General features: G+C 40.0%; 1 protein-coding gene across 6 annotated transcripts in view; it reads right to left on the reverse strand.

Annotated features, from left to right (window-relative positions):
- RALGAPA2 (Ral GTPase activating protein catalytic subunit alpha 2) overlaps positions 1 to 16,145 on the reverse strand; it is a 323,095-nt gene that overhangs the window by 235,125 nt on the left and 71,825 nt on the right. For all 6 annotated transcript variants that reach the window (XM_019462380.2, XM_019462378.2, XM_019462384.2 and 3 more), the window contains exons 8-10: positions 14,103 to 14,241; positions 11,771 to 11,970; positions 2,986 to 3,213 (exon numbers count right to left, since the gene is read on the reverse strand). In XM_019462380.2, coding sequence (XP_019317925.2) covers positions 2,986 to 3,213; positions 11,771 to 11,970; positions 14,103 to 14,241 — 567 coding nt within the window. The remainder of the gene's footprint in view (positions 1 to 2,985; positions 3,214 to 11,770; positions 11,971 to 14,102; positions 14,242 to 16,145) is intronic.

Raw genomic sequence — 16,145 nt, forward strand, 5'->3', positions numbered from 1 at the left:
ACACATCTTACCTCCCCACTGAGAACATGCACTTCCTGAATGTACATTTTAAACTTTAATGGCCTTTAGGCTTAAATGTTAATCTTTGAATACTTTAAAACTGAAAAAGAAATCACAAATATGAAGGAAGACACATTTTGCCATCCATAAAAGAAAAATTCATCATTGACCACAAGAGGGCAGTAGAATGCAATGTTAAAACTCACGTCCCTTCAAAGTGTCTCTACTTCATATTTTAAAATGTGCAACATTCATATTTTAAATTTCACATATATGCTTTCAAATTAGATTTGATGAAGAATAATTATAAAATGTAAAAAAATATTATTTTGGCTTCACAGCACAAAGATGTCTCAGAAGTTCAATCATAAGTAGTCTGCAGTTGCCTACCAGACCCAAGCTACTTCAGAACGGAATTTAGATTGGACTTAGGACTTAAATGGAATTCAGAATTTAGAGCATGCTCTTGCCAGGGGTGAAATACCAATAATGGAGGCAGACAGACTCTGGGTATAAAAAACAACTTACGTAACAAAGGTAAAATCACATCAATTTAGCATGTATCTCTTGTGTAAAATTTAAAAGCTTTGTCAATAATATCTAGCTTTTGTAGTAAGCACTAGCTTCCAAGGGTTCAAAACACTGTTACAAATTGGGGTCTGCAAAATATGTCCTGTCATCCAAATTCAGACCACCACATGATTTTCATAAATAAAGTTCTTTGGGAACACAATCATGTTTATTTGTTACTTGCTGTCCATGGCTGCTTTCTCACTATGAAGGCAGAGCTGAGCAGCTACAACAGAGCCCACGTGATCAATAAAGCCTGAAATATTATCATCTGGTCCTGTACTATATAAAGTATTTGATCTCTATTCTCAATTATATGCCCTCTATGCCCTTGATGATTTCAACTCAAATTGAAGTGTTACCAAGCACCTTCTGCAAGTACAACAGGAACACAACAAGGCAACATTAATGGAGGGAATAGGGTAGATTTTCAAATCATGGACTATTATGATAAAAGAATGTTTCAGCAGCAGGACATGTATAGTCAGATGACACAGCAGGTGTGGGCTCCAAGGAGCACACTGGTCAAAGGAAAAGGAGGGAACAGGAGTGAGAGAGCCCCCTGCATGACTTACCCGGTGACGGTTCACAGAAGGAGCAGGAGACGAGGAGCCCAGGAGGGCTAAAACTACACACATGAACATGAGTCTGCTAAAGAAGCATTCAAGTTGGGAGAAGCTGAGGTTAGGGAAGAAAATAAGCTAAGCTTTGTCCTCATTATCATTAAAACACCTCTTAGAATGTCAGATGAGATCACAAGTGGGCATCTTAAAAGGCAAATGTGGAAATAAGAAGCAAGGTCTGGACAAAAGGCTTGAGTGGCAGTTGCATGTCACCGATGAAGGCCCTAAGGAGGCAAAGTGTGCAGTGACAAAAGAAGAGGCTTAAGCCCAGAACCTTGGTCGACTCCTGCAATTTGGGGTCAAACAAACAAAAAAAAAAAGGGGGCCAAGAAATGAAGACACAGGAAGTGAGAGGAACCAAAGCAGTGCTGAGCCACAGAATCAGAAAAGTATTTTACAAGGGGAATTTTCACTACAGTTTAAACTAATATTTTCTTAAGTCAAAAATTTTTATTCATTAAAATTCAAAATATTTTAAAACCTCTAGATTGCTGTGGACTATGCTGGGACATTCATTCTTGGTTGATTTTTCTTTAATGAAAGTCTCAGAAGTGAAAGGGGTCAATCACTACCTAGAAGTCTCGCCCCTCCACAAAAAGCTCTTCATGACACACATGCATCATTCGTGTGCGTGTACACAATCCCTCCTCCCCACCAATAATGGGTCTCTGCCGTTCGAGGGCCTCACCCTCTGTGTGGGTGCACGGACTAAACCACTACCCCTCCATCACATGCATATGCCCACAGAAGAGCCAGGTTCTGTTTCCCAGGGCACTAGTACCAAGGTGCAGGTGGCCAGTGGCTCCACCCCACACCACAGAGCTGCTGTTTGCTCCACTGCACTGCAGGTTCTGCTTCCTCTGTCAGAGTTTCTCTAAAGCAGCACTACTGACATTTGGGGCCAGATGTTCTCTGTCATGGGGTAGCAGGGGCCCTGTCCTGTGCTGGTAGGGTGTTTAACAACATCGCTTGCTACTACCCAGTAGATGCCTGTAGCACTGCCCCCTCCCCAGTTGTGACAACCCAACATGTCTCCAGACAGCACCCAATGTCCCCTGGGGGGGCAGAGCCAGCCCCAGTTGTTGTTCAGGGCTGCTAATCGTTGCCTGGACTCTGATCTATGCTGTCTTCTTCCTCACCTGCACCTACTTTCTTGTTTACATTTCTCCTATTCCACCCACCACAGTGTCCACCATAGGTATGCTATGTCAGCGTCTTGGCCTCAGCCCTTGCTTTCCTTTTATTCCTCTCCCCACTCAGCTTATTTCTCTGAAGTCATAAATATTTCTATCATATGCATTATTTGGTGTCATAAATATTTCTATCATATGCATGCCATGCATATGTGTAGGGAAAGTACACGTGTTTGCAGAAACGTCCAGAGAGCTCCCTCGGACCCTGGGTACACCACCAGCCTGAGGCTCTTCTTTGTGATGTTCATTTGTTGCTGAGTATTCAGCAAGGGCTTTCTTCCCACCTACCACTGGGTTTATGGAAGCACAAGGGTATTTGTGGGATGATTTGTTCATATACAGAATTTCCTCTCCATGTGTAGGAATTTTACAAGAACAAAATTTTAAAAAATCCTAAAAGAAAAATATCACAACACTCCACATGACTGAAATTCATAGTGGGATTAGAGGGATAATTATTCAGTCTTGTAATGTAGACCAACACATCCATAGTATTTCTTGCAGTACTATGAGCAAAAGAACAAGAACAAAACTCTTCAATTTCATGAACTTACACCACACACACACACACACACACACACACACACACACACACTAACCTGGCGAAAGACTTCGTTCACAAAGTTGACATAACCTCGTGTCGACAAGAGAATCCGCTGCACCATTTCATACACTGTGCGGTGCTCTTCTTCAATGCTACAAAGGCTGGAGTTGCTGAGTCTTCGGTCAGACAAGGTGCTGCTGTTGGAATGGTTTCTGTCCTGCTCTGTGGGCCCACCGCCATCCAGCTCCGGTGCTCTCTCTTGCCCCGCACCACCACCAACAGTCTGGAAAAAAGTCATTACCACTTCTGAGAGAGCCTTGTCTTCAACCCTCAAGAACACCCAGTGAACCTGAAGGCTTGTTTCATCTTAAAGAACTCTGGACACCGTCAGCTTAACAGCAAGCTGGACAACAGCATTGCTCAGAGCACAAGGGGTTCCAGGACCTGTACTCACCAATTTTCCAATTCACCAACTAACCCCTCTCCAACTCAGTTATGTTAACAGGAAAACTACTAAATTATTCCAAGGAGGTGAGACTGTGAAAGTCCAGCAACCTACAAACTTTAATTTACATTTGTAAAATCACATAACAAATTGTGTCAGTGAATTTACACTATGATCACCTCTGGCCTCTAAATTCAGCACTTACTCTATGGTCACAGAGATCTTAAAGTTCAGTGGAATTTTTGCAGCCACAATGTTGGAAAGCATCATTTGATTCAAAAGATTAAATGATATCTGATGGAAGAGTGTCAAGATCTTTAGAGAGTATTTTATAAGAAGAATTTTGATCTGAGTTTTATATTCAGAATCTCAGACTGAACTTAACTGAAATATTTACAAAACCTTAAATATTTAGAAGACTTTATGAGCACAAGGAAATAAAATAATTCATGCAATGACTCACAAAGTTTAATATTGAATTCTGCTCTCATCTCCCCATAGAACTAAAGGTTTCCTCCAAATAAAATACACATATAATTTTGCTTTGTTTTTATAAATTCCACTATTATTTTTTAAGTGTCAAAAATGTATAAGCCAAATACCACTAAACTTCTACCCACTGTGAATATTTTTTACAAAAAGTGATAACATATGAGTAGTACAAAATAATAATTTCAGTAACTACCAAGGACAGTTTGAAAGCAGATATCCAAATAGCAATCTCTAGAGAAAATTAATGGAAGATTATATTTATAACAATTTTTCTCTTCATGCCTTAGCTATTTAAGTCTGTGTGGCTTATCAAAGGCACTGTCATACTGTGAGATGAGCTGTCCTATAAAAATTATTTCATCCTTATGACGCATCAACTATCTTCTGTAGAAAAATAAAATTGTACTCATTTTTCTGATATATATATATATATATACACACACACACACACACACATACATATATACATACATATACATATATATCCATATGTATGTATATATGTATGTGTGTATATATAGATAGATATAGATACAGATATATAAAGGTTGGATTAAGTTTAATGTTTCTTGTGGCTCAATAACCTGTGACTTTTTGATCAATAACTCCCATTTTCCTCATAGGCAAAAAAAGAAGAAAAAACCCTCATGTATATATACACATTAAATTATACACAGCAAATTAAAAACTGCCACAAATTTGGGGCGCCTGGGTGGCTCAGTCAGTTGAGCGTCCGACTTCGGCTCAGGTCGTGATATCACGGCTCATGAGTTTGAGCCCCATGTCGGGCTCTGTGCTGACAGCTCAGAGCCTGGAGTCTGTTTCAGATTCTGTCTCCCTCTCTTGCTGTGCCCCTTCCTCATTCATGCTCTGTCTCTCTTTCTCTCAAGAATGAAACATTTAAAAAAATTTTTAAAAAATGGCCACAAATTTGATCTACACAGGCTGTGTGACTGTGTTAACAAGTGTAATAGAGTGGAAGAGACCTGTTCCAGTTTCAGGCCCAGGCCAAAAGGCTGACAGTTACCACTTCCCATCTCTTGGAACATTTGCTAATAGAGCCCTGAGTAGCCAGGGAAGAAGTCTCGCGACCCTACCAGAGAGACTGCATGAAAAGAGAGGCCCTGCTGAACCCCACTTTCCAACTGCATCCAGGCATTTGAATAAAGTCATCTTGAACCAAGATGCCACCAGCTGAAGACCACCACCCACTGACCTCACTTAATACCACATGAAGCACAAGAATTGCCCAACCAAATCCTGCCCAAATTCCCTACCCCAAAAGTATAATGTTTAATATGACAAAAGGGCTATTGTTTTAAGCCACCAAGGTTTGAAATCATTAGATAACTAATTGGATAACACAACTATTAGGTAATTTAAACAGTATAAATAAAGAAATATGTTTAAAGGTACCAAGTCATTTAAAAAATGTACTCTGAACAAACATACAGAAAACCAAAAACAGACCCATAAATACAAAGAACTGGTGGCTGCCAGCAAAGGGGATGACAGGACAGGCAACATGGGTGAAGGGGAGTGAGAGGTACAGGCTTCCAGTTATGGAATGGATAAGTCAAGGAGATGAAAGGCACAGCATAGGGAATATGGTCGATGGTATTTACTAGCACTGCATGGTGACAGGTGGTAGGTGAGCACAGCATAACATACACACTTGTCAAATTCTATGTTGTACACCCGAAACTAATGTAACATTGTGTCAGCTGTGTTTCAATTTAAGAAAATTAAAATAAACTTTAAAAAATGAAAAGTGAGTTCTGTTATCCAAATAGAACACCAGAGATGGATTTCCCATCATACTGTAAACTGAAAGCTACTTCTCTTGATAGAACAATGCTTTCCTTAGCCTTAGTCCCCACTCTCCCCACAAAAGGCCACTTTCTAAAAACATCTTTATGTTCTGACAGACGTTTATAATGGCAGTGAGTGATGAGAGAGAAAGCAAATTGATAATCCAAGTCTCCTCATTCCTTATCTCTTTTGTGAAGATTAACAGTAAAAGCATAAGTAAGAATTAGTAATGGAGAGAGTCCATTTTCCACCCACTACAACCAAGCTGGAATTCTCAACTACTATTTGGTATTAGTTGATTCTGGTGGCAAATGCAAAAGTAGTTTTTACTTCTTCGGCACATGATGAAGCCTCCGTTAGTGAAACAGACCTATCTGAAGCAGACCAGGCCTGTACTGCCAGGACTCAGGAAACTGCACGATGCAGGCTGCCACTTAATCCTTCCCATCACCCCTCCCCAACATCCTGGTTTCTTCTCAACCGACAGCTCATACTGAGACTTGTTCACTCCCAGGGTCAAACTAAACGGGGACACCCACAAAGAAGGTATGGAACGAGAGAATGCAACTGCCCTTCTATTGGTGATGCCTGATGCCACTCAACTTCATTGTCATGATTTGCCTGCATGGTTGGGGGCAGACTGCATTTGCCTTGGCAGAGCTCTAGGACACAGAAAGTACTAACGTGGTAGTCAACAAACAAATGAGTTTGTATAACGTACAAACTCGTATAGGGTTGTCAATTTGTGTAATTCACTTTTTCTAATTGTTCATCCCACGAAATACAACAATTTCAGGAAACCCACAGCCCATGAATCTTTATTGAAGAACTGATTTACAATTAGTAAAATTATAAATAAAAGATTATCATACAAATAAATGTGATCAACTGATACCATCTCAAACTTTCTTTTACATTCCCAAATGGATTTTTATGGGTTATAATGTCAGTTAATGTGCTTATAGAATTGGTAAAAAATGGTCACTGCTGACATTTTAAAATCACCCCTCTGCTTTCTCTAATGTATACTGAAGTACTTTTATCTCATACAAAAATGAATTACTGGGGCACCTGGGTGGCTCAGTTGGTTAAGCGTCCAACTCTTGACTTTAGTTCAGGTCATGATCTCATGGTTCGTGGGTTCAAGCCCTCCATCGGGCTCTGCACTGACAGTGCAGAACCTGCTTGAGATGCTCTCTCTCCCTCTCTCTCTGCCTCTCCCTCACTTGTGTGCTCTCTTGCAAAATAAACAAACTTAAAAAAAATGAATTACTAAAGACTAAATAACACTTCACTAAAAATATTTTCAGCTGAAATGATGCACCAAGAATGTTCAGGTTTATGCTGTTGTTGCCAACACAATATATGGGATATGAGAGCAACTATATTTTCGTTCTCCCTGAATGATGCCACTGAACCAGAGTATTTGTTAAACCAGACTCTCCAAGGTGGTAAGAAAACTAAGTCTAGATGATGTATTGATTCCTTTCCTCCCTGATGAAAACTAATGTCAAAGGTATTAATTCTAGATCCAGAAGTAAATTCACTTTGGAAAACACACACACACACACACACACACACACACACACACAATCTCTCATCTATGACCTTTAACACAGTCAGAATGGCAAAAGTGTGAACTCTATTTGGAAGCAGCACTTAAAATACTGTTTTAAAGGGATTTTTACAAGAGCAGCATATTCTTTGAAAAGAGATTTTGGATCACCTCATTTAGTGATATTCACTTTACACAGGCAAAATTATATTACATTTGAAATTCCAAATAAAAAATTTCAGGAGACAAAATTATATGTGCTTTTACTCCCGCAACTCTGCCCCCCAAATCTAATATTCAGGTGCTTAAATTGCCTTTTCTCATGTACACTGTAAACGAAGAGAGGAACACAGTGGACACATGTGAGATGAGGTGGGAACACAGCTGTACAGGCACAGAAAGGACTACAGGAGAAAAGTGGTCTGCTGAATAATGACCATGCCCTGATCTCTAGAACCTTAGAGTATCTTACACCTTTTATGGCAAATGGGATTTAGCAGATGTGGTTAAATGAAGGATGTGAGAGGGGAAAATTATCCTAGATTATCTGGGTGGTCCCAATGTAATCACGAGGATCTATAAGGAGGCAGGAGGATCAGACACAGAGAGAGGAATGTGAAGATGGAAACAGGGACAGAAGGTGTCATGATGAAGGTCCATGAAACACAGAATGCAGGTAGTCTCTAGAAGCTGGATGAGAAAAGGAAATGGATTCTCCTCTAGAGTCTCCAGAAGAAACACAGACACCTTGATTTTACCACACTGACACTGATTTTGGACTTCAGACCTCCAGAAACTCAAGATAATACATTTGTGTTCTTTCAAGCCACTAAAACTTTGTGGTAATTTGCTACCATGGCAAAGAAAACTTACAACAACTTACTGTGAGGCATATTAATAGTCTACACAATGGCAGTGGCCATTTCTAGGTGCAGCCATCTGCAGGGTGTGGAAGCACTGGGCCTGGAGAGTTGTCTTCCCATCACCCATTCCCTTCCCTAATGGATGCATGGTGCTCCATGTGCCTCCTCCCCTGCAGCCCAGGTGACTCACAGGAAGCTGACCCCATCCACAGCACCAGGGATTGGAAGCCAATCATGTCCCTACTGGGCCATTCACATTGCTTTAACGCAATCAGTGCCTTGTTATTGTTCTAGGAGAGGCAAGTAACTAAGTTGTTCCACTCAGACAAAAGGGAAGGGATGGGCTTTTTTGTTTTTTTTAATTTGATTCAAGTTAACACACAGTGTAGTATTGGTTTCAGGAGTATAATTTACTGATTCATCACTTACATACACCCAGTGCTCATCCCAACAAGTGCCCTCCTTAATGCCCATCACCCATTTAGCCCATCCCCTCCAGTAACTCTGAGTTTGTTCTCTCTTTAAGAGTCTCTTATGGTTTGTCTCCCTCTCCATTTTTATCTTTTTTTCCCTTCCCTTCCCTTCCCCTGTGTTCACCTGTTGTGTTTCTCAAATTCCACAGAGGAGTGAAATCATGGTATTTGTCTTTCTCTGACAGACTTATTTCGCTTAGCATTATACCCTCTAGTTCCATCCACATTGTTGCAAATGGCAAGATTCCATTCTTTTTCATTGCCCTGGCAGCAACTTCTTACTAGACATGTCTCCAGAGGCAAGGGAAATAAAAACAAAAATGAACTATGGGATCTCATCAAGAGAAGGGCTTTTTATTTTTGGGTTGTCTCTGAATATGAACAAAGAGGGCAGTGCCCCAGCTGTTGGCAGCCATCTTACAATCCAAGGGGAAGCTGAAGACAAACCTGCCAGAGAGAAAGGGCAGAGGAGGGAAGACTGTAGAGAATCATGGAAAGAGTGTGAGTAAACCATATTCTCTGCCAGCCCTGCCATGAGCTTATTTTATGAAATTAAAATGTTTCTTTTTTATCTTTAAGACAGTTTGAGTTATGGAGTTTTGTTGTTGTTGTTGTTAGGATGATATAACCATCCGAATTGCTTCAGGAGGTCAGGCTTTTATGACACTAAAAAACCAGATAATAAAAGTAGATGACTCACAAGTGTGAATGGCCACTTAAGGAAAAAAATCAGAATCTTGAAGCAGTGGTTAATCTGCTATTCTTGTTACTTCTCGGCAACCAAATGTATTTTTCAAGAATGAGAAACTTATTTTCAATAAATACAGGTGACGGTTTTCTACAATTTTAAAACCAGGTAGGAAAAAGTCATAGCCTTTAAATAGACTGCTCTGAATCGACCTAACAACACAAGATGTAATATAAAATTTATCAAGGGTGTGACTGAGTTTCTTATATATGATTTCATACAAATTTTTGTCTACTGATAAGTTTTAGTTTTTGTCTACCCGATGGGTCAGTAAAGGTCTCTCAACGGTCCAGAACCGTGTTCCCCTGACTGATGGTGAAATCTTGGCTCATTTTTATTTCCTCTTCTGTGAACTTCTGTTTTATCTCCTTTTGTCTGTTTTGAATTGTTTTTGAGTTGAACTGTTTGTCTTCTTGTCAATTTGTAGGCATTCTCTCTATATTAGAGGCATGAACTCTTTTAATAGCTAAGATGTCATGAATACTTTTCACAGTCTGTGTGTGGCTTTACTCTATATTTGCACATACAAACTTTTTTCACATTTTTTAAATAAGGTGGAACCTCATTTCTTCTATGGCTTGTGGGTCTTGTCTCTACCTAACGTAGTCTACCACTTCCCAAATGTATATGTTCCCCTAGATTTTCTCCCAAATTTATTGCTTTGTTCTTATATTTAGACCTTAAATCAATTTAGAAATTAAATCAATCTGACATCTGACTATGTATGTGATACAAATCAAGGTTCAGAGAGAAAGACAGAGAGAGAGAGAGAGAGACTGAGTTCTTTGAGCTCCCAGGGCTATAGATTAGATTCGATATTCAATGTTATGCAGTCTCATTTCCTAAAAAGAACCTGTGGTTTCTGTCTGGAAGGCTGTATAATTTTTTCTTAATCAATGAAAGCCAAATGTCTGTTAGGTCTGTGTCTGTTTAGCTAGATCTCTCTGGCACTCGAAGGTCTTTTTAGTCTAAATCATGACTTTTTTTCAGCTCAAGTAAACATTTCATTAGATCAATTATCACTTCTGAATTTTTCTCCTTTTGTCCTCATGATACTTGCAAGGTAGGTCTGGGCCTGTCCTCAGATCTTATTTATTAATTTCTGATTTTCATCTCTTTGAATTTCTCCTCAATATTGTGGGATATTTCTTTGGAAAATCAACTTTGTTCTCAGCAGAGATCATTACAATCGCCAGTTTATCTATTAAATTTTTAAATTAATGAATTTATAGTTTTTTAAATTAATGTTTTTTTAATTTTTTTTAAATTTATTCATTTTTGAGAGACAGAGAGAGATAGAGCACAAGTGGGGGAGGGGCAGAGAGAGAGGGAGACACAGAATCCAAAGCAGGCTCCAGGCTCCCAGCTATCAGCATAGAGCCCGACGCGGGGCTCAAACTCACAAACTGCAAGATCATGATCTGAGCCAAAGTCGGATGCACAACCGACTGAGCCACCCAGGCGCCCCTAAATTAATGTTTTTTTAAAGCTTTCTTTTAAAACTTTCATTAAGTCTTTTGTTGTTTTTACTGGAATTGTATCCCCCTCAGACATCTTTGAAACAAAATTCTCCAGTTCTTCAGTCAGTTCTTATCAATGGGGCCACACGCTCTGGACCTCAGTTTGGTGCTCCTTCATCAAGGTGCTAATAATCACTCAGCTGTGTGCACTCTCCCAGCTCAGGCCTAGGTCACACTTCTGGAAACTCCAGAGTATCAGCAAACCTGCTCTAAGTGGACCTCACTTTCTGCATAAAACCATTACCCTGCTGTGGAGTGGCTGCTCTCAAACTTCCCCACGTGGTCCTGCTCTACCTGGTGCAAAGTCTCTAAGTAACTCAGCCTTCTGGTAAAGTAACTCAGCCATTTGTGCAGGACTAAGGCTGCAAAAGAGAGTAGGTACACTACAGGCCCCATACAGAAAGAGGTCTTCACTAAAGGCCTCGGGGAGAGACAGATTTCTCTTCCAGGGATTCTATCAGGGCTTAACAAGCACTCTGAAATCCTGAGAGGGTCTTCCACTCCTTCCCCTGAGATCCTAGAGGGCATTTGGCAGTCTCATGGGTCCTCTCCATGGCCCACCTATGTGATTCCTGAGGGTCTTCCTGTTGTTGGGGACTGGGGAAGCCAACACAGGCCCGTGGTCTTATGCTCCAAGGTCACTGGTATTTGAGCAAAAGAGGGAAAATGAGAGAGCCAGGAGTGTGCACACAACAGCCATCTCTCAGAATGTCTCCTTGGCCCCCAAGGTTGCCTTGTCATGGCAGTGTCAACAGAGCACTGAGAGTGCGGCCTCAGAGCTTCCCCTGACACCTCAGCAATACAGACAAAGCCACCAATAAACCAGTCCCCATAACCAACATCCCTTAAGAACCAAGAACCCTAATAACCAATTACTTTGGCATGTGTTAGTGTATTCTTACCTAAGTAAAAGAAGATGATGAATGGCATACCTGTATGATTTTGGGCAACACATCAACTCCATTTTTAGTGTTTTGTGTTGTAGTTAAATACTTTTTTTCCAAAAAGAAAGTGACAATCCACTTAATAAAAACAACGCGAGCTGCCATGTATGGAATTTTTGTACTGTAAATGTTTTCATTGTCTCGAGTCGTAGTAATGTACACTGGCTTTGGTCTCAAATGGGGGATGTCTGAAAGAAAAAAGAGCACATATCAGGTTAGTGAATGTAACCCCCACAGAAGATTCAATTTAACCAAGCAGACAAATATCTGTTTGAACTGCGACTAAAAAGAACCAGAAATTATTAGAAATGACATCTTTTGGTAGGCTTGTTTCTGATTCTGCCTTGCAACCTGACCAAGATGGGATGGTGGGTACTGCTGTTGTGTGCTTGTTACAACTGTGGTATATAGCTGTGGATGTACTAAGCTAACAACTCTTTTTAACAAATTTGAGAAATGACAGATTATAAGCCTAAAAATATTTTCACATATATTGTAGTTTATTTTATCTTTATTTTATGACAAAATAATTTAATCTTATTTTATGACAAAAAAATATAAAAGCACATATACACATTTTTTCATCATTTTAGGTATTTTAACATCCAATACTACACTAACCATAATCCACTGGACTTTTAGTCTTATATCCTTTTCCCTTTAGATGAATCCAAAGAATAAAATCAATACAATCTACGTTATGTTAGAAAGAATTCATCTTTGAGGTATCAGACAAATTAATAAGAGGTCCATTCCTCAATCTTTAAATTCCATAATCAATACAAAAAAATTACATGGTGTTGGGTTTGAGATACTACTTGCTGTATGTCCAATTCTCGTACTAACTTGTATCCACTTGGAGAAACCTGCATGAAGCAGTTCTCAACAAATAACTTTTAATTTCAGCACATTAATAATATGTTTTCTACATGAATATAGACTATAAAATCAGAAACAAATTCTGAAAAAATATACCCACATATAGTTAACAAAATACACATCTCAGTACCTCTAAAGTTTAGTACTTCTACATCTTTCAAAATGCACCAAGTTTTTGCTATTTTTCCCTTCTCCAAGCATGCATGTGTGTTTGTGTGTGTGTGTGTAAATAAACACCCAAAGACAACTGAATTAGTAGTCCACATTCTCCAGATGGATTAACGTCTGTCGTGATCTTCCCCTTCCAAAATTGTTCCTGATCCCGGGTGCCTGGGTGGCTCAATTGGTTAAGCATCCGACTTCAGGAAAGGTTATGATATCAAGTTCATAGGTTCAAGCCCTGCATTGGGCTCTGCACTCACAGTGTAGAGCCTGCTTGGGATTTGCTCTTTCCCCTCTCTAACTCTCCCCCACTCATGCTGTTTTTTTGTCTCAAAATTAAATAAATAAACAAAAATAAGCAAAATTGTTCTTGATTATTCATTTTAACTAATTTCAACTGCTTTAAAACAATAGGGAGAGAAAAATTTGCCCCCCACTGCCACCAATCTAAGGGGTGCTTCTGTCCTATGAGCCCTCATTTCTTTTCCTTTTTAAAAATTTTTTAACATTTATTTTAGAGAGAGACAGAGTGCAAGAGGGGGAGGAGCAGAGAGAGAGAGGGAGACCCAGAATCCGAAGCAGGCTCCAGGCTCTGAGCTGTCAGCACAGAGCCCGATGCAGAGCTTGAACCTACAAACTGTGAGATCATGACCTGAGCCCAACTCAGATGCTTAACCGACTGAGCCACCCAGGTGCCCCATGCCCTCATTTTTTATAGAAGAAAAACTTTATCAGCTAAGTTAGAAACTCCCTTATGTTTCCTTCCTTTCTGGAGCTTACTGTCCCTGGGGTGCCTAACTGCCCTAGCATCGGTCCCGCCATAAGCTGTAAGCAGCACCTGCTGGATGGAAGATCCAGTATAAAAGGGCTTACTGTGGGCAGCTGTGTAGCCTGGGCTGGCTTGCCTAGCCACTGAGCAAGGTCTGGGGTCTCACCATACCCCACCACTCCTAAGTAAAGACCTAAGGGAATGCAAGTTTTTTTTTTTTTAACATTAAAAGTTTTCAATATAATTACAACCAAAAACCCATAACACATGTCAAATTATTCTGAGTACAGGAGCCATAGTCCCCTTTATTGCTGTGAGATGAGGTACCTCTTGAAGCTTGTACAAATAGGTAAAATCATTTACTAGGAAACTTTAAGCCTCTTACAATAAAGTTACCATTAAATATAAGAATAAAATGGCTATTTTACTTAAAAATAATCAAAGGCCACTTTGAAAGAGACTGGACAGCTTCCCTGTGGACATCCTCTAGATACAACCCAATGTACTTACCAAGTACAGGTTTGTAGATGTTTGTTAACTTAGTAAATGATGGAAATAAATGAGGAAGATAATACTTTCGAAACAATGTAAAAAGAAATTTAAAACCAGTATCTTGATTCTCCTTATTCTTCCACTCCAAGCTTGCAGCCTTTGGATAATATGTGGAAAAGAACATATGTACATTTACATTTCAACTTAATGTATACTAAACTGAAATGCTGTTATTAAAATTCCTATTCTAAACGCACAAAAAAATATTTTGACAAATAATGTTGACAATCATGTAATGAAATTGTATCTTAAAACTCAAACAACAAGAATGAAAGCTTCAAAGAAAAGACCTAAGGGAATGCAAGTTTTTTTTTAACATTAAAAGTTTTCAATATAATTACAACCAAAACCCATGACCAAAATGGTAACTACGTGAAACACGTTTTTACTATTAAAAAAAAAATCACACAATGATATCATATCTTTTTAAACTGGCTCTACTACATCATGCCCTTATTTTTTCCCACATGTTCTCTATAAGGATTTAATATTCTTTCTGCCCTTAAACATTTAGTCAGATGTAATCTGGTGGGTTTTTTTTTTTTTAACACAAAAAAGGCCATTTATAATAAATAGGAATTTTTTAAAATTTTGTTTAATGTTCATTCACTTTTTGAGAGATGGAGACACAGCGTGAGTGGGGGAGGGGCAGAGGGGGTGGAGGAGACAGACTCAGAAGCAGACTTCAGGCTCTGAGCTGTCAGCACAAAACCCGATGCGGAGCTTGAACCCATGAACTATAAGATCATGACCTGAGCCGAAGTCAGATGCTTAACTGACTGAGCCACCCAGGCACGCCTATGATAAACAGGAAATAAAGAAATAACCCCTTGCAAGGATTTCATGCAAAATCAGTATCCTTAAAAGGCAAAGCTATGGAAATTTGGAAAGTGCATTCTCCTTATTAAAAGCACTCCACAGGCTAAGATAAGCCAGGCCTGCCAGTCCACCTGTACCTGTTACTAGTTCTTAGCACTTGTTAGAACACAGAGTGCTCTAAAGCAGAGCTTCCCAACTTCCTTCATGATGCAGCCCACTTAGAAAATGAAAATACTTTGTGCAGCATCTGAGGTAAAGGAATGTGGAACTTTGAATGCCCCTGGGGCAGAGGGGCTCAGTGTCTGTGACCTGTCAGAAGTTCTAATACACAGAGTGTATCAGAAGTTCTCTGGGGTGAGCCAGTGGAGAAAAGGGAGAGAAAAAGAGAGGGATGGACATGAACATACAATTCTGCACATGATTTATGCACAATCTGCATAAAAACCACCACCTTATATCACCGGCATCCTTCCTCCACTGGGATTCTGGGGATTGTGTGACTTATCTGAGGTCACACAGCTCATTAGTGACGTATCTAGAATGAGACCCAAGTACACCAACACATCCAAGTTCTCAATACTTCATGCTGATCTCCTGGGACAGATGGAATGCCCTACCACTTCTGAACAGGTGGTTTGAGTTGCAGGTGGAAATGCAGAGTTTCCAGAAGACAACAGAATACGCCAGGCTGCTCTTAGGATTTTGGAGTCCTTGTGTTTCTGGTGCTGGCTAAAGGAAACGGGAGAGGAGAGTACACAAGACTGCCCAACAGGACAGAGTAGTCAGAAAGGGAGCCAAGGACTGAATCTTGAGAAACAGCAGAGAGAGACAGTCCCCAAAGAAAAGTGGCAAGAAATAAAAGAAAGGGAGGAGGAAAGTAGGAAGAAAATATGAGAGGAGAGAATATCACAAAGAAGGGGCAGTCACTGTCAAATCACCTGAAAGATGATTTGAGTAGGGCAAAAACTAAAGTGTCCTTCCTCTAGACTTGACCACTAGACCTCCTTCACGATCTTGGGCCTCCGTCTTAGCAGGGACAGGGCAGAGGCAGGTAGCAGTGAGTGTCAGGTGAGGAAGTGGATTTAGCAGAGATTATGACATCAACAAACTTGGTTGTGGAGGACACAGAGATTGGACAGAGTTCCCAGGAAGAACTCAGGGATGACCAGTGTTCGCCAAGAG

This window comes from Panthera pardus, unplaced genomic scaffold, assembly GCF_024362965.1.
Source record: "Panthera pardus isolate Hobbes unplaced genomic scaffold, ASM2436296v1 HiC_scaffold_25, whole genome shotgun sequence".
Classification (NCBI taxonomy): Eukaryota; Metazoa; Chordata; class Mammalia; order Carnivora; family Felidae; genus Panthera; species Panthera pardus.